General features: G+C 42.9%; 1 protein-coding gene and 1 long non-coding RNA gene across 18 annotated transcripts in view; one reads left to right on the forward strand and one right to left on the reverse strand.

The window, feature by feature from the left end:
* Positions 1 to 4538, forward strand: part of AFF2 (AF4/FMR2 family member 2) — a 328163-nt gene extending 323625 nt beyond the window's left edge. For all 14 annotated transcript variants that reach the window (XM_040572852.1, XM_040572853.1, XM_040572851.1 and 11 more), the window contains one exon: positions 3093 to 4538. In XM_040572852.1, the coding sequence (XP_040428786.1) occupies positions 3093 to 3214 (122 nt within the window). In that variant the 3' untranslated portion in view covers positions 3215 to 4538. The remainder of the gene's footprint in view (positions 1 to 3092) is intronic.
* A 957-nt stretch (positions 4539 to 5495) lies between these two features.
* The window catches only part of LOC121077564, a 51136-nt gene continuing 38089 nt past the window's right edge, over positions 5496 to 18542 (reverse strand). For all 4 annotated transcript variants that reach the window (XR_005824160.1, XR_005824163.1, XR_005824161.1 and 1 more), the window contains one exon: positions 5496 to 7872. This is a non-coding gene — a long non-coding RNA (uncharacterized LOC121077564). The remainder of the gene's footprint in view (positions 7873 to 18542) is intronic.

Consider the following 18542-nt stretch of genomic DNA (forward strand, 5'->3'; position numbering starts at 1 on the left):
TTGGCTCTCCTATGGTTGGATTGCAAATATGCTTCCTTATTCCTAACAGCAAAATGTAGGTCTTTACCCCAGTCATTTCAAAGGAGTTCTGCCAAGCAGGTTGTGCATGGGTTATATCGAGTGTAGTGGAGCTGCAGAGATGTAACTAAAGGACAAATACGGCCTATTTTTGGCCATCTGTGAACTGCCCCATGATAATGTAATTATTCAGATTCCAGCCTTGGGCTTACACAAATCGTTGACAAAGCTTTCTTTGACACTGGAGGTGCAGAGCCTAACCGGGAAATATTCTCATTGTGAATTGGCTCATTCTCTTAAATTATACTGAGATCTCAGATGGCTGACTTTTCCTGACAAACGTGCTCGCTGTATGCAGTTTGATCTTACTCCCATTAATGTCAGTGGCAAATTTCCACTGATTTAGAGAAACCAAGCGTGAGATTTATAGGGTTTTATGTCTGAATGGTGGGTCATAATGATCTATCCCTGGATGAGGAACAATAATAGAAGTTCTGTCCAGTCCTCCCCACTGCTTCTTGCCTTTGTTCACATTGGTTAATTTAGTAGCGTTTTGGATTTTTTCCATAGTTGCATCCATTTTCACGAAGTGTGAAAGTGATTCCCTGTCAAATGTACTGCAGAATATTACAGTGGGAATGCAGAAGGATGCTCTGATAGGAGAAAGATGGTGATAATCTTGTAATTAGCCCTGTGTGTTGTGGAGTTGTTAAATGTTCTGCTTGGTATTGAATCAAAATAGCTCAGGCATTCAGCCAGCAGACAGAAAATGTACCCAGCCACTGCTGTTATCAGTCCCAGAGCTGGATGAGAAAAAACCTGCTGACTCTTTCTGCCTTTTTCCCCCTGTGCTATTCTTTGTTCTCCTTTTGATTTACAATCAGATAAGCCTAATTCTGCGAAGCCATATAGGAGTAATCTTTATTCAGATGAGTAGTCCCCTTGACTTTAGTGGGACTGGCTGCATAAATAAGAGTTTCTCACATGAGCAAGATATCTAGGGTTGTGCCCTGTTCCTTCATATCTTGTTTCACAAACTGCAGCCTTGTTACAATGAATGGAAAGTTCATGTTACTTCAAATTTCATTTAAGTGTTATAATCCATTGGAGAGAGATCAGAGTTTCATACATGCTATAGTGCGTCTGCCTTTACATTTTGTCTGAAAAGATACCTCATTTCTAATTAAATACTAGATTTAAAGTTGCATACTTAAACACAATTAAACTGCAATTCAAAAATACATGGTGTAAGAAAAATATATATAAGAATTGCTGTGATAGCCTTCATTATATCACATGATGGATTTCATTTAGAGAAGGTTATATTTAAGACATTATTACATGAGAAATGTTAGAGTTTCATGAAATCTACCTGTAATGACTTCTAGCAGTTGTTGCCTGCATCTCTCACATCATTCAGAACACCGATATCTTGCTGGCTGGGACAGGACTCGCCCTTTACCTCACAGCTACCGCTATAGAACAGGTCTCCTCATTTCTATTTTAGGGGTTTGGTCAGTCAGTTCATCATTTAAAAAAAAAAAATCCCTAAATCCCTGGAAGTAAAAGTGGTCCCCTCTTCTCTTCCCCACGCCTTCCTCCCTAAAAAAAAAAAAAAAAAAGATTAAAAAAAAATAAAAAAGGAAGAACAAGAAGAAAAAGGAAAGTAAGTGAAAACCAAATTTTCTGTCAAAAAAACAGATCTAGTCACATTCTTTTTTTTGTGGTCAACTCTCATTGTTTCTGTTGTCTTCTGAATCACAGGGGGTGTCTTGCCCAAGGACGTGTCCCTGATGAGCTAACAGAGGGTGGGAGAAAAATGTGGCCCCCATCATTGTAATGTCTAATAGCCTTTACCTCTGGGTCTCACTGCTGTCGTAGATGTTTCTTAGGTCATGCCCATGCAGATACAGGAGCTCTCTTCCACATTATAGGAGCTGTGAAACCTCCCCTTGTGCACGGCTGTCAGCTTAGGTTTTGTGCTCCTCTAAATGTGCCTGCATGCGCCCAGTTTGGACTTGACTCCTGTCCAGCTGGCTTCGAGCAGGAGACAGAAGCCTTTCTTGTCAGCCTGACAAAAGATGTGCCATTAAAATAAAAAAGCATACCAAGAGGGAGAGCAGCGGAACTGTGACCCGCCAGACCGATCTGGTTTGAAAAGGACGGCGGAAACGTAGTGCCACGTACCTCTGGGTGGATTTCCCTGTGTCAGTAAGGCTCAGAGTGCGAGGGAGAAGAGATGGAGTTTGTCACAAAACCTGTATCTGTAAGGCAGGCTAAACAGCAGACTTCCCAAAGCCAACCCATCTACTGGTTCATGGTGGATCACCTAGAGTGTTGTTCACCATTTATAATGTCAAGCTCTCAGCTGACTTTACAAAATGAGATGTTTTTTTTTAAAGCTTCCAAAGATAGCAGCACTTTTTCTCTACAGGAGAAAACTATCGGCTCTTCATCACTCGAGAGCTTTTTTGAGAAGTGTTTTCAGATTGTTAAACTGAAATTAGGCTTTAAGGTGAATTTTCAGTGTTTAAAGTATTCATTATTTATTTGAGCCCAGAATGAGATCACTAGAATACAAGCAAGACAGCATGTTATTCCTCCCCTAAATTTATTGATTTTGCACTGGAGGAGGGGAATAAAAGACAGAGGAAGGAAGATGAAAAGTAACTGCTATCTGCAGCATCTTAACACAGTGGTGATGCCCCTATGCTTTCATTATATGCTTGCCTCCAGCCAAATCACTTTGTGCTGTGATACTGCTGTAGCTCCCACTCTGACCAGGGTCAGGCTGTCAATACTTGGATAGAAGACCTCAAAGCAGTGCTCGCTTGTTGAAGAAAGTATTGATAATATTTTTGTACCTGGCACCTGCTCTGGAGACCTGCAGCCTACACGGTGTCAGCTGGCCACGTGCCGCACACTGGGTGTTCAATAGGGTGAGAAAGCAAGGTCTCAGCCACTGGCGGTTGGGATTGTTGGTTGTTACCTGCTCCTGCACGCGAAATCATGGTAATACGTGTATTTCTGTACTGCTGCCCAACACAATAACTTCTGTTTCCTGTGTATTGCAGAATTCTTTGTAGACCTGGACTCAGTGATGGGACCCTTAACACAACACAGCAGTATGACCAATCTGGTTCGTTACGTTCGCCAAGGACTCCACTGGCTCCGCATTGAGGCTCATTTGTTGTAGTGACTGCTGCCCTGCTCATAACATCCCCATTCTTCTACCTCTACCAGCGCACAGACGATCACTGGTGGAACTCCACTCATTTCTGGAAGTTTATTCATGTAACTTCATTTTTATTGCCTTTTTTAATATCCTATCTATTGGAAGTAGAAGTCACCATAAATGGAACTTATGACTCAAGAGCAGTATGTGTTGTACCATCTAATCATTTTCGACAATTTTCTATGCCTTGTGTCTCCTGGATCCTGCCATCCTTATGTGCTTTATGGAACGGTACATTCCCTGCAGTATTGTTTTAAGTCCATGCTGCCTTCAAGTGAAAACAAAAAAGCACTTTGAGAAGATATGGATTCCTGAGAAATAGTACAAACAGTCTTAAATATTTGAGGGTATATATGATAAGCCCCTTCTGAAATAAATTAGTAGAAGTTATAGCTATTCACTCACAATCATTTTCTGAACCTGAACCAAGCTTTTTGCCACTTAATTCTGGCATCATTACCTTACACAGTATGTTGCTAAGATTTCATACTTCCTATAGGCTTAATCTCTAAAAGAGAACATTGAATATCTTACAGGTACATAATGTAAGATCACCAAAGCTGTTAAGAGGTAAAAGGTTGAAGGAATGCCTCATTAAAGAAAGATGACACACTATGCAATGAGGTTTTGATATTCCATTCTACCTGTTTATTGTTGGCTTAATAATTTCAGTAGGCAGCACAATTTATTGCAGTTTTTAGGCAATTTCAAAATATTAGCTTTCATAGTCTCATCTACCATTCCTATACTAAATCTGTGATTTTTCTTTCAGTTTTGCTGTTTAGTCTCAAACAAATACTCATCCAAGATTTTTCTTAATAGAACAATCTCTTCTTGCATAGTGACTCAGTGAAAGCAGATTTTAACAGGAATGCTACACTCTAAGCATTGATATTGTATGTAAAAATCCATTAATAAGTGTATGCAGATTCTTCATGAAACTCTATAGAAGTTTAACTAACCAGCTACTGTTGAAACATTATAATTCCGTGTGGCATCAATTTACACCTGTTTTGTTCATTTCGGAGCATTAGAAACAAATAGTATTACCTTGCTATCATGAAAACAATGACAAATTAAATAAAATCAACAGATTTACCCAAAAGCAATATAACATTTGTTTAATAATGGCCATGAATACTTCAGTCAAATTACCTATTTTCTAAGCTCTGAATCTATTTACCCATGCTGTCATGTTTTGGACCATTCCTCTAATGTGTGAATAATAATGAGACAATTCAGATAGAATTTCAAAGCAATTGTGAATAAATTACACCATTTCACATTTGCTCTATCCTCTTCTTTTTTTTCCCTTGTTATAAACTGCACTGCTCTTCTGGTGCCACTGCAAGAAGCGCTGGTGCATGAAACAAAACAAAATGAATTTATATCAATAATTCACAAGACTTTAAATGGTCTCATCTCATTCTTATGTAATGCCTGCATACCTTACTGAACTGTAAATTCCACTTCTATAAACAGAAAATGCTCATAGCAATGTAAATATTATTCTGTCTCATCTCATTGAAATAATACAATGTGTGTATTAAATGCCATCCAGATATTAGTTAATTGCAATTACTTTCTGCTATATAATCCTGTATATCCTTTAATCTGGTGAGTTATTGGATTTTACTCACTGGGTTGTGATCAGATAAATAGGACAAATTTGCATTTAAAAGGTTCAGACTGTTATGATTTTTAGAGCAGGCCTTGGATATTTGCAGTAAGAGCAGTTTAAGGACTCTGCCCAGTGCACATTTAAGACCAACATTACTGTAGCTGTTGTATATTATTTCCCTGTAAGTTACCTTTTCTTAAAAATCAATAATTGCTGATATTTTGTTCCAAAAGACTGTATTGTAGCTGTAGTCAAGATGTGTCATTAGAGGAATAATACAGTTTAGGGTTGTCTGCAAAGGCCATTTGCAGAACAAGCACATCCTGTACTATCTGCACATTCCTGTTCCTGAAGTGGTTGATATGCCCTTATCTCTTCTTGGAGGGTTTCGGTGACATGGCTGAAACGTGAATCCGACAGCATTTGTCATGCTCATTCTGGCCCTAGTAGCTCATGAATAAAACCAAAAGAGGAAAACAATTGAGAAATGTAGAAGGGTGTTTTGTTTTGTTTTTTAAAAACAAAATGTTTAAAAACCCAAACAAAACACTTCCAGTATTTTTTTGACCAGGGCAAGGACTTGAAACAAAGCAGTGCCGGGGTGGTTTTGTCACAAGCCAGAGTTTTCCATTCCCTTTGCAAGATCTTGCTGATGAGATTCGGTAACTATTCAGTCTAATTAAGTGTGCTGTCATCACTGTTTCCTTTAATGTAGACTGAAACCCTAGATTGCCATGAATTTATGAAAAATAGATATGGCTTGAAATGCGATCTTTAGTCACAAGACTGTTCAAAGAATAAGTTGCAGTCACTCTTTGAAGACAGCACGTTATCTTCCACCTGTTGCTTGCCGTAAACAGACTCCTATCTCCAAATTTACCTCATATTCACAATTTTTTGCTTAAGCAGCTTAAGGAATTAGCCCACCTGATTTTGCATCCTGTGACTTAGTTGAAATGTATGCCGAGTCAATGGCACGATTACAGAAAGTCCAGCAGTCAGGCCTAGATCCCAAGCCAACTTACTGTTTAGCAATCTTGTTTCAAAAGCAGCTTAGAAACAAATTAAATATGGAGAGTGAATTACCTTCTTATCTCTGGGGATGATGCTTCTTTTGGGTTAGTTATTAAGGATTATTGCACTTTTACAGGCACTGCATTCATCTCATTTCAAATGCTAACATGTCATCTTTGTGGAATCATTTTACCCTTTAAAATATTATTTCCAGCAGAGTTAATCAAACAAGATTGTTTGTTTGTTTCGATCCACAGGGAAGCAGCATGTGTTTGCTTGGGCATTTGCTGTCTGCTCTTAACACTGCCCACTTCAGACATTCAAAGTCATGAACCAAGCACCAAAAATTACAAGATTGGCTCCAAATCATGGCTTTTTTTTATTATTTTATAATTTTTTTTTGGTTCCTTCATTGCCTTACAGATAATGAGCTTTGAAGCTGATTTCAAGACTTGCTTTCAGGCATTTTTCAAGCATGCTGAGGGCCAGAAATGACATATTTGTTTTTAATAGTGAGAGGCTGAGACCCTGATGTAATCTCTCAATTCCTGTAGCTGGGCTTTAAGAAGGACACCAAGCTTCATAAAACATTGCCAGAGCTGACAAAGCTGTCCTTTGTGTCCGATGCTTCAGGAGGTTTGGAGCAATATCCATAGCTCAGCAGTGAAGAGAGCATGCAAGCAAAGGGAGCAAGCATTTGGGAGCTCTATCAGTACAAGATCTGAGGACAGCAAAGTCCTAACTGCTGGAGTGAGGCATTTACATAGCACTTAACCTCCATGTCAAGAGCTGCAGCAGGTCTTAAGTGAAGTATTTAACAACGTGCAGGCAGAATGTCCCGCTTTGACTGCAGTTACTATGTGTAGCCATGTGAAGTGCGTTGAGAAACCTTTGTCCATGAGAGCAGGGCTCAAAGGGAAAGCCTGAGATGTTGCATCCTGTATGGGCCGTGTTCCCCTTGACCATGTCCTGTTGGTCGCTGTGCTCCATTGGCTCCTTTGGAAGGACAAAGCACACTTTCCATTCTAGCAAACTAACAGTGTAAACAGTTCATGCTGAGTTTGGATAGCTAGGTTTGGCCCAATATTTTGCTATTTTATTTTATTTTATTTTATTTTATTTTATTTTATTGCCATTCTGGTTTAGCTTACAGCTTTTTTGTTGATATTGTTGGTGGTAACCTTTCCAGCTTGCTTCTTATAGCTTCATTTCATTTTTTCTTACATGGTCTTTGGACTTTTAATTATTTAAAAAGCTTCCATTAATATACTGTGTCATTTATAGATGACCTCCTTTGAAAGATAGGGACAGGTCTGTTGATTTCAGTAGCGTGCATTTTTTTGAAGAATAAAGGTCAAGATCTTTGTTCCTCCTAAAGAAAGAAAATCTGAGAAAATTGAATCCGGACCTTAATTTCTATGCATTTTGAATTCCACAGATTTTATGATGTTCTTCCACTATAATAGTTTAGATCCTCTGCTAAGTTTTTAGGTACTTCGGAAGAAATGTTTTCATTGTATTTTTATCAGTATTTAATGCTGTCTAAATCCAATGACTAGTTTTGGGAGTGCAGTTTAACATACTGAAAGAAATGGGGCCAGTAAATGATTCTGATTTAGATATTACTAGGCTTCTTTGCTTTCAGTTCAGGAGAAAATCCACTACACACAGTATTGAGGCACACTCAAATGTGCATGCCCACATATGTGTGGATTTGGATGTGGATTTGCAACAAAAGTATGTGATCATTACTTCATAGCATAGGAGAAATGATGCGGTAGCCTTAAAGAGGAAATGCTCTTACCAGTGCTGAGTGGTGGTAGGATTATTAATGTGTTCCTCTGTGGTTTGTGTGTAGTCCTATTTGCATCTTTTGTCTCCTTGCAAGCAATGAAGGCATGACAGAAAGTAGCAACAGTTCCCTGAAGTCAGCGTCACTTCTGACTGGGCTGTCAGCGTATCGTTTTTCACAAGGTTAACTCATCTGCAATAGACCAGCGACTTGCAATTTTAAGAAAGAAAAAATATTTCACAGGTCACCAAAGAAAATTAATTTGTTATTTTCAGCCAAGTGTGGAAATGCTCTACGTGTGGGCAGGCCCAGGGACCAAGGTGTCAGTGCAAAGGGCCTTTGCCTCCCGCAGCACCTCCCTGACCTCAGCAGAGAGCAGTGGGTGTGAGGCAGAGGGGAAGCAGGTGAGAAACCAGTCCCCTGTCCTTATGACATCTTCCAGCTTTACATACTGTTTTATAGGTGCAACACAAACAAGTCTTGTTAATGTTGGGAGGGCTCAATTTGTCTATTTCTAATACTTCTGTACTTCCATGATATAGCCAGACCATGGGGCACTGCAATGCATAGAGGCATTCTGTATTGTCTAATGATATAGACAATACATATATAGAAATATATATATACACACACACATATATATATATTTCACTAGATATAGTGACATATTTTAGAGATATCACTTGATATTTTGAGACCTATATGTATAGGCTAAAAGCTCAGTTAGGCTCTTCTTCACTATTGAAACTTCCTTGCTCCTGAACACAAAGTGTTTCTGCCTGACTTACAGAGTAGCCGTCCTCCCTACAGTGTTGTGTTCCCACCTGCCTCTTGGTAGCTTTACTTTAGCTGTTCTGTTTCCAAGATATTTTGTCTATTTTCATTGTCTTTCACGATCAGTGATTCTGATCATCTTACACTAGCTTAAACCCATGGTGGTAGCTGTTGAAGACAGAAGAGACTGAATCTAGATCTCACACACAGCCGGGGGGATCCCGTGGCTCTGCAGATAGAAGTGAGAGCAAATTCAGATGCGGATGAGTTACTGCATAAAGCTGGTGTCAGATGAGAATCAAACTTGGCCGTGTCAGTAGGTGCTTCAACAGAAACACTATAAAGATAAGCTGTGCTCAGAGTCACAGGGTAGGTATCAACATCTCAGGCAGCTCCTTGACACTGTAATCATATTAGGTAATAGTGAAGATATGAAGAGTGGTTTAAAGAAACTGGAGCAAGTTTGTGTGGGCTGGCACTATGAATTTAACCTGTGCGTGCTCAGGTGGAAAGGGGATTCATTACTGTTGATGTGTCCTGTGAAATAACACTTATGCCACGGTATGATACAGAGTCTGAACATGGCACTATCCCATCCAATTCCTTACTCTGCCTCAGGGTGCCACCACATGTCACAAAGAGCTAATGCTTGTCACTGCCCCGAAGTCACCAGAGAGTTAAACTGTTTTTCCCGTACAACTTCACCAAGGACCAAGCCCAGGGACCCCGCAGTCAGCTCAAGCAGTGATGTGCACGCTCAGTGTTTGGAGAGAGGTTGCAGAAGAGCCATTGCCTACCACAGGCTGCGGGGCAGTGCGGAGCTCCCCGAGCCCTCAGGCTGCTCAGGGTGTTGGACGACAGGTCTGCACAGTGGGATCCCCACCAGCCCTGCCCGCAGCACTGGTGTGCAGGAGGCATGGCAAGGGACCACCGCTGTGCCCAAGAGGACCGAGAGACCCCAGCCCCACCGTCTGGGTGCCACCGAGCTGTGGCTCTGCCTTGCTTTTAGGTTTGGTCTTCTGTGGCTGCAGATGGGACTTGGATTTGAGCGCTCACTTTCACCTGCTCTGCGTGCAGAAACGTCAAGCAAGTCGACAGAAGCGATGCATGCAGCAGCATCAGAAAATGAAGGCACTGTGTGCTGAATTGCAATTGCAGTTGTAGTGTCCGCAGGACCACTTGTGCTTACGGGACTCTGTCTGAATCCTGCTGATGCCAGTGGTGTAAGCCATGTGAGCAGATGACACAGCTGTTTGAGACTTGTTTTCTTCTTTGATTTTCACCGAGTTCCCCTCTATGCAAGCTCTGTAAGCTCTGTGCTGGATATGAGTTTACTCACAGCTGTGTGAGTATCACCCTGTTGTAATTCCATTGAAATCCATTAAGTAGAGATAGCCCTAATTTCTACTCAGTTATTTCCTTCTCTGGTTTAGAAGGAAAGTCAGATTCCAAAGGGAATGTCATTGTTTTAAAGGATAACAGTAACTAAAAGGGACCAAACTTGGAGCTAAGAAAATGTAAAATAACTTGGCTCAGTTTGTGGAATTCATTGGACCAAATTCTGCTGTTATATAGCAATTATACAAGTCTTATTGAGCTTGCCGAGCCCTGTTAATCGAAGGAGAAGCTGGCTAATAAAAGTGGCAAAGCATTATCAGAGTTAAGCTTATTGGGCCAGAACATCAATTGCATTAACCCAATTAGTTCAATGGAATTACACCCAGTTTTGTTCTGGCTGAGCTCTCACCCCACTGAAATTAAAGTTCTCCGGACTAGTGCTGGAATAACTGCCAGCGGAGTTGCTCTTCGCCCAGGCCATATGTTGACTCAGCCCTTGCTCAGGGAAACCGCCACTGACATCAGTGACGAGTAATGTGGAGTTACAAACCCGAAGAAGCTTTGACCCGCTGGCAGGAGGCATTTACCCTTGAATTTATGAACGAACTGTATAGTGGAGAACAACAGACATACTTTATTTATGGCAGAGTACAAGTTCCTCAACTGGTGTAAACTGGTGTAGGGGTACTGGCTTCAGTGGAGTTAATCCCAGATGAGGAATCCACATGCTGAGGAGCAAACCCTTTAACCCCAGACTAATTTTTTGCCAGTATGTCTCTATGCAGATAAACTCCCAAAGCTTTTATCATCATGCCTTTTTTTACTGATCATGCCAATGAAATGATTAATGTACCATAATCCTTGCCTGCAAGGAAATATTGTACTTTGCAAAGCTATGCAGTATGGAGCACATCATAAAACTGCTTTAGACCACACAGTCTGGAAAAGCATTGTCAGAAACGAGACTAACGGGTAGCTTTTTATCTGATGTCGATTACACTTTCACTCTGCACTTCCACTGCTGAGGTTTTTACATATGGAGTGAATGATAGTTGGATGTTTCTGATGACTGTGGGCCAAAGCTTCAGCTGATGTGCCTCTAAGTAGCTCCATAGATGTCAGTGCTGATTTACACCAGCTGAAAAACTAGTCCTCTTCCTTTTCATACTGTGCTATATGCTCTAATGCAGCTTTATAAATACATACTGAAGCCGAGTGTATATTGAACTGTTCTGATTGAGCACGAGATCATTCTTAGTAAAAGAATTGGAGGGTAATTTCTGCCAGCCATCTAGGTTTGCCTATGTTTTGTTTTTAACTAAAAGGCATGTTGCAATTTCATTACCTCTGAGTTTAAATATTTACTGGCATCAGCATTAGCTTGCATAGAAAAATAGCAAATAAATTCAAATGTGTCATAAATGCTCTCAGTCTAGAGATGGAATCTGTTACTTTAGTTCAAAGACGTTGCAGCAGGTTAAAGTGTCTTTTCTAAGCCAAATGAGTTTTGTACATTTAAAAGTCTTGGCAAATATTTATCCACGTCCAGTTCTACCATTCTTCCCTTGAGCATCTTAATCGACAGGTTGCTCCACTGAAATCCACAGGAGTAACTGTGTAAATTAGTGCTCAGCCCCCAGACTGCAGAATCGGGCATTGAATACGTCAGGTGGATGCAATCAGGAGTTTAATTTTAGCCATACATATCATCTGAGGACACTTAAAATTATGTACATTTTATCCAAGCTGACAGTCCATGTAATTCCATAAAAAATAGTATTATTTATTCCTGTCTGTATATTTGACATCTCTGGATTGCATATCTTCTACTGAATCTAAAATGCTGTTTCTTTAAAACCCACATTCAAAGGCCTAAGGCAAATCATGACAAAGTATGAAAACGAGTCAAAAGAGCTGGTTATTTTTTTGCTTTGGCTTTGAGCTCTCCTTTGGTTTGTGTTTGATCTTTGGCTGTAGCACTCCCAGTATTTTTTAAATGGCCCGATTCTGTTTGTTTCCTGTCTTCTGAAAAAAAAGAAAAAGAAAAAAAAAGGCAAAAAGAAAAAAAAAAAAAAAAGCAAACTATGAGTAAGATTCAGGAAAAGTAACCCTGGCTAACTCAGTGGATGCTTGCTCTTTCTAGTTGTTTTTTTTTTTAACCAAGCCATCTTGGGAGCAGTGTAGTAAGCATGTCCACTTGCCTACCATTATTGGCTATTGTGGCAAATGCTATTTTTTCCTTTATTTTTTATTTCTTTTGTGTGTGTATGTGCGCATGTATAACTAACCAAAATATCAGGAAAATTTATATATGCTTTCATCTGGTTCCTGGAAACAGAACAACATGATGACCTTATGGTCTTCCAGCAAAAGTAAGATTTAATTTCTGCATTGCAGTGCAACTTAATTAGCTATTGGAATTAGATTACAGTTTACTAGATGGCCCTTTACCTTACATTCTTACTTTTTATTTACTATTGAAGTAGCCTTCTTTTTTTTCTCATGTGTGCAAATACCATATCAATAGTCATTGCGATTCCACAAGGTGTCTTTGTTCTGAACAAGCATGTTATTCTTGTAAAGTTTTAAGCATAAGTTAAGATGTTTTGTACAGACCAAGGTAACTGTTAAAATGTCAAGCAATTACTGAAATGTTGTATAGTTACAAAAGTTTGATTTCTTTTGCTTCATATGTATAAAATTGTATCTTGCCTGTTTTGCTTTGTATTTCCAACGTGTTGCACAATTATGCATTTTGTTTACATTTGTTCCTTCTTCAGAAAAAAAAAAGGAAATAACAGTAATACTTTATGTACAAACATTTTAAATGTACTTTTGTTGTTTTTAAACACAATGTCTCTGTATAAATAATATTGGTTGAACTGGTACATTTGTGTCTCTCATAGAGGGATTAATTATACTGCCAGTGCATTGAATTATTTAAAAAAAAAAAAAAAGTAAAATAAAATTTTTATGAAAATGTAACCCATTTTATCACTATAAATTATTCTGTCTTCTGCTATTTTCTCATTCCCCTCCCAGGGTACAATAAGTATGGTACAGTAAGTACTGTTTGTGGGAGAGTTGTTATAGGTTTTAATTTTTAATCGACGTGTTTGTGTCATTATGGAGACTTGCAATGACCTGATGTTAGAAAATAGCACGGTAGTGCTGACACCAGATGAGAGGTAACAGGATCAATAGTGTTTCCCCAGTCCTTAAAAGGCTTCAGCTGGAAGACTGCAGGCTAAATCCCGTCTGTCCCAAACCCAAGTTAAAGAGCAAAGGAGATGGGCTTCATAGGCAAGACTTTTGGGTTGCTTGCTGACAAGCAGCCCCAGGCTCCAGCATGACCGAAGTGGTGTGAGCACCGCGCTGCCCCCCCGTGCAGGGTGCGCCTCTCCCCGGGGGCTTCCCAGGATGACAAAACTAGAAACGCTGGGTTTTGTATCATCGTTACAGAAAGAGCTCTAACAGCCAGTGCCAATAATACCAGCTCAAAGGGGATGTAAAAAGCTCTTGAGAGCTCTTGCTGAGCATAGAGCATGCAAAGCCAAGAAGTCTGAACTGGGGCACTGCCTCGGCCTGGGTGCCACCTCCCTCTTCAGCAGTGTCGGGGGGGGGGGGTGTTCACAAACCCAGAGCATAGACGGCATTGTGGAAGGATGCCTTGAGACTTGAGCACACCAGTAGGTGTTAGTCTGGATTTCAGGCTATTTACTGTAAGGCCCCGCAGAAAACAGGCCCGGTTGCTGGGATCTTCCGGCTGCCCTGCACCGTTCTGAGCACACGAAGCAGCTTAAAGCTGCCCAGGCTGACTGGGCCATGGCTTTTCTGCTGCTCTGTGTGAGTGGCTGCCTGTAAGGCACTTCCTAGAGCACCAGCCCGTCTCTTAGCTATAGGTCATTTCAGAAGAAAAGCTGGAATGGGGTATTTGGAGCCAACTTTGTACTGCATGTGCCAACAACAATACTCAGGGAGCCAGCAAACATCCCCTCAGTGCCTCAGAGAGAGCCATCTTTTGGGTCAGAGGGAGGCGGGGGGGCAGGTCGGATGCTGCATGCGCCATTCATTCCCCGAGCCCTCAGCATCCTCTGGGTGTGCCCAGAAGCCAGCTTGAAGCGTAACTTCAGATAGGCAGCACATCGTTCCCTGTGTGGGGGACCTTGTAATCGGCTGCGAAGTGTTCTGTGAGCCTAGCTATGAATGATGAATGGCTCCACAGAAACCTGTGCTGTGCTGCTTTGTTAGTGCTCCTGCACAACTCAGGAAAAAAAATAAAAATAAAAAAGACAATTATTCGTTACCACTACCTGGGAGTCCCACAGCAGCAAAGACTGCAGGCCTGCTGGTTGGAGGGAGAAGAAATGTCTCCTCAGAGCACGGCAGTGACAGGGGCAGGAGACGATGTGTGTCTGGATGCTCACAATGTCACAGCGACCTCAGGCAAGGTACGAGTAGGCCTTTTTCTGCGGCCCATGAGACATCTTCCCTCCTCCCCAGGCTGTGTGGGGCTGAGGCAGAGGAGTAGGATGCTGGTAAGAGCTGTGCAAGTCTCAGGACAGGCAGAAGCGCTACAATTTCTCAGCCAGCTCAGATGATATAACTACACAGCTCCCTCAGGGATGAATCTGGCCCTGACAAGAAGTTGTTTGAAAGAGACCATGGGATGTTTCCTTGCCAGCAGGAATGGCGTAGAGGTTATGAAGACTTATTTATATCCGAAAAGCCTGGCTGGAGCTTCCCATGGTCTAGTGAGCTCAGGAGCAGGAAGCGCAGCCCAAATCCTGTCACTGAAAGGCCGAGACCCTCTTCAGCCCCTCCTACGCAGGCCAAAAGGGAAGCAATGCACTGTCAGCTCCACGTGATGGAGAGGCATTTCACTTACCAGCTGCATTTCAAAGTGAGCTTAGATATCCTTTTATCCCTTTGATTAAAAAAGGCACATGTGCATGGGGATTTTCAGTGTCTTTTCCCCCCATTCTGTGTCCACGCAGTAGGAAGGTCCCTATTATAGCTAATGTAAATGTGTTCAGCACACAAACCACATGTGAAGCTAATGTCAAACAGAAGTTTGTGGTCATACGAGTTATGGAAAAATTCCTATTGGTATTTTTTCTGCCATGTATGTAGACTGTCCTTCTGGAAATGAGACATGCTCCTCAATTCTGGGACCCTGTACACCTGTGAGCACATGAAGAAGGCAAACTGGATGAAATTGTAGGCCAGGCCTCAGGAACTGGGCTGCAGAAGGAAACACACCACCTGGCAGCGTTGGCCTGCCTTCAGCTGCCTGAAAATGTGGCTGCTGGTCTCTGTAGGATCACATACAGATTTGCCAGAGAGCTAGCATTTTGAAAGGCAAACTTGAAAGGAAAACTAAAATAACCACCACTCCCCACCACTGCCATTCGCTCCCCACTTCTCAGCCAGCTCCAGGCAGCCGGGGCTCAGCCGTGGGCCTTTTGGCTGGGGGTTCCTGTGAGGAGCGCGGTGGTGGGATGTGAGGATGCCTCATCCAAAGTGCTCCGACGTCTGCTCCGAGAGCTTGGCTTTGCTTCCTGGGTGCCCCTGCCCTGATACTGCCACCCATATCGGCAGCCCAGTGCCTCGCACTCTCGTCCAACTCCTCCAACTCCTCCCCCTCCCCCCCCCCCCCCCCCCCCCCCCCAGCTGTGGGAAGAGCAAAGCCCCACCGGGCAGCAACTGCAGGGTGATGCCCATGGCCTCAAGTGCTGCCGAAAACACCACAAGCCCCGCGTACCCCACAGTGCTGGTCTGCCCTTGGGATGCACCAGGAGCCTTGCTGAGCACCCCAGCTCAGGAATCACAGCCTCCCAGAGGCGTAGAAGACAGCAAATTCTGCAGCATTTTTTTTTTCTTTTTTCCCCCTTTTTTTTTTTCCTGGCAACTCTACATTCGCTGCCTATCAAGCAGGAACTAAATAAAAAGGCTGTTATTGTGCTTCAAGCCATCAATTTAAGAGCAATCACCTATGTATTCGGGATGTGCTGGCAGGGAATTATCTGCAATGAGAAGCTGCTTGCCAATCAGTGTTGCAGAAGCCCATTGGCGTTAACTGCACCTAGCAGAAAATGCGTGGCAGGCAGCTCGCTGATGCCCTCTGTGGTCTGGGAGCTGAAGAGCCAAGAGGGGGCTCCTCCAGGTGGGTGCATGCCCAGCCTGGCGCTGACAGAGCCCTGAGCCTGTGCCGTCGTGTGTGGCCGTGCTGCCAGGTATCAGGTTTGCCATGGGGGAACAAAAAAATGCTGAAAATTGTCACTGGGATGGGAGGTGCCAGAGGACCAATGTGTCTGGGAAGTTCTCTTGTTGGCTTTGAGGAGACGTAGGGTAACATGAAGGGAACACTTCCATGTGAACTCTTCCACAGCGAAGATGACGCGATGTCTCCAAGATGACACAATGCCTCCTGCTTAGCTTGAGCTGTGTCCCCAGCCCTCTCCCAGGCCCAGGCAGCGTAGTGTCTCTCCCCACAGGCTGCTGTGACTGAAGGTCACTTGGGTGTCCAGCAGCTGCATACAGACATTTTGGCAGAGGACTTTCTTCTGCAGTGCTCAGATAAATACCTCCTTGGCTCCCCAGAGCTGGTGCTGGTTCAAGGACAGCTGCACATTCTCCAGGCTGCCCCAATCTGCAGCCTCGCGGAGCATCTCATTAGTTTTGCTGCAGGCAGGAGACGCCTCCTCTGCTGCCCAGCTCAGCAGGATGTCCCTCTGTTGGAAGCGGTGCCCTTGTCACTGGTGGCATCTGGGACGTGCAGATCCCCACCGCCAGGGCTGGTACAGAGCTAGGTTATCCCAGCTGCCCTGCTGGAGGGTCGGGCCTGTTCAGCCTATGGCGATCCAGCTGCTGGAAGCAGGACTCACCAGGCGAAGTGTGGTGACCTGCTGGTACTCGGGAGGTTGAGCTAGCAGCCCACAATGGCTTCAGAAAATCTATCCATTTATTAATAGGGTCACCTGCACTCACCTCAGTGTCTCCTGGACAAAGTCTGAGCCTATTGCTAAGTTCACACTGACTTAACATGTCCAGCGTCGAGGTAGGTAAGTGAAATCAGATTCAGGCCTTCAGATTTGCTACACCAGCCCAGAAAGCAAAGCAGCTGCACCAGCAATGCAGGCGTAACAACGATTTCTCTGTCAAACCTGGCATCTCCCACAGTGAGCACTGGGCTCTGTAGGCCCACGGAAATGTCACCTCCATGTCTCAGGGAGATATTTCAATCTCAATCATCTCTGAATCAATCAATGAAAATAACACATCTATTTTAATAACAAAGCGCCAGAACTCCCATTGCCCAATATTAGGACTTCCTGCGTGCTGCCAGCCCGTGGCTGAGGCCTCAACTCGCTAACACCACCTCCACCAGCCCCCTGAAGTCATTGCTAGCCTCTGGTTCGGGAGGGTAATTTATTGCCCTGATGAGCCCAGCTCTTCTCTCCTATATATCTGTATCTCTGTGCTATGTTGTTTATGTTAGCATAATCATTTCTCACGGAGAATGTCAATAAATGCTGGAGACAAAAGCAACACCACCACCACCAAAAAGCCCAGCTGCTAAATAATTCCTAGAATGAGTTGTCAGAAACCTTTTATTTACTGATTCCGCGCATTTCATTTATTCCTGGCAGCAGGCCAACCTTTCTGACAGTTAAGATTTATTGATTTAATTGCCTAGGGTAACCATGCAATAAAATCATCTCAAAGATAAATTTTCATGGCACTGTGCAGCATTGAAGTAATTTTTCAAGTGCTATGGCTATATTTCTGCAGGTTACAGGTGCAAAATTTGCTTAAAGCAGAAATGCCTCATTACTGTAACCCCAGTGCATCAGTGTGGTCCCTTCTGTAAAACGCCTTTCTTTCCCTTTTTCCCCCCCCTTTCCTTTCTTTCTCTCTATCTCTGGATCTTTCAGCCCCCCCACACACACACCTTTTTTTTTATTTTTTATTTTAAGGGGGGGGGCAGTGCAGGTCTCTCAGAAAAGTGATATTTTCTTAATTGGTTCATATATTCAATGCCCGGGAGAAGTGAAGCTTCAGTTTAATTAGTAGTGGGCTTAGAGGTTATTTACAATGTTATACTGAAGCATTTGTCTCCAGCTGTGTGATGCTTTTTAACACAGAGGCCTCACATGGTAGATGATTGCCATTTGTGACATTATAGTTTATTGAATCTTTAGATCTTTTTATTTACACTGTTAAAGGGCTCATTATAGTTCAGAACAAGGAGTAAGTGAAAATCTCTGATTAATTCCCTGGTTAATGGTAACATTTCTGAAGTCAGAGATAATATAAACTTTTAACAATGTGAAACATTTTCTTATCTCTTATGATTTGTTTTGGGATGGGGGATGCCGCTTGGTTTGAGCACAATATTTAATGGCCTATAGCTCTGGAAGCCCTGGCAGCTTCCCTTGCCAGACCTGAGCATTTACTTCCAGTTTCCTGCCCCGCTGTGGACGTCTGACCTCAGCCAGCTCCAAGGCTGCCACTGGCCCCCAGCTGCGGCCACTGCGGAGCATGCGAGCCATGCCAGAGAGGAGACCCGTGGCCCGGGCACCAGCAGATCTGCTGGAAAACAAAGCGGGCAGCTTACTCTGCTGAGACCTCTCGTGATGCTGAGCAAGGCTCCGTGACGGTGCTCCCCAGCTGAACCACGGGGCTGCAGGGAGGAGGGATATGCTGAAGGTAGAGAGCCAGGTGGAAGGGGGAGTCTGTGGTCTTCT

The sequence above is a fragment of the Cygnus olor genome, chromosome 13 (genome assembly GCF_009769625.2).
Source record: "Cygnus olor isolate bCygOlo1 chromosome 13, bCygOlo1.pri.v2, whole genome shotgun sequence".
NCBI classification, from domain to species: Eukaryota; Metazoa; Chordata; class Aves; order Anseriformes; family Anatidae; genus Cygnus; species Cygnus olor.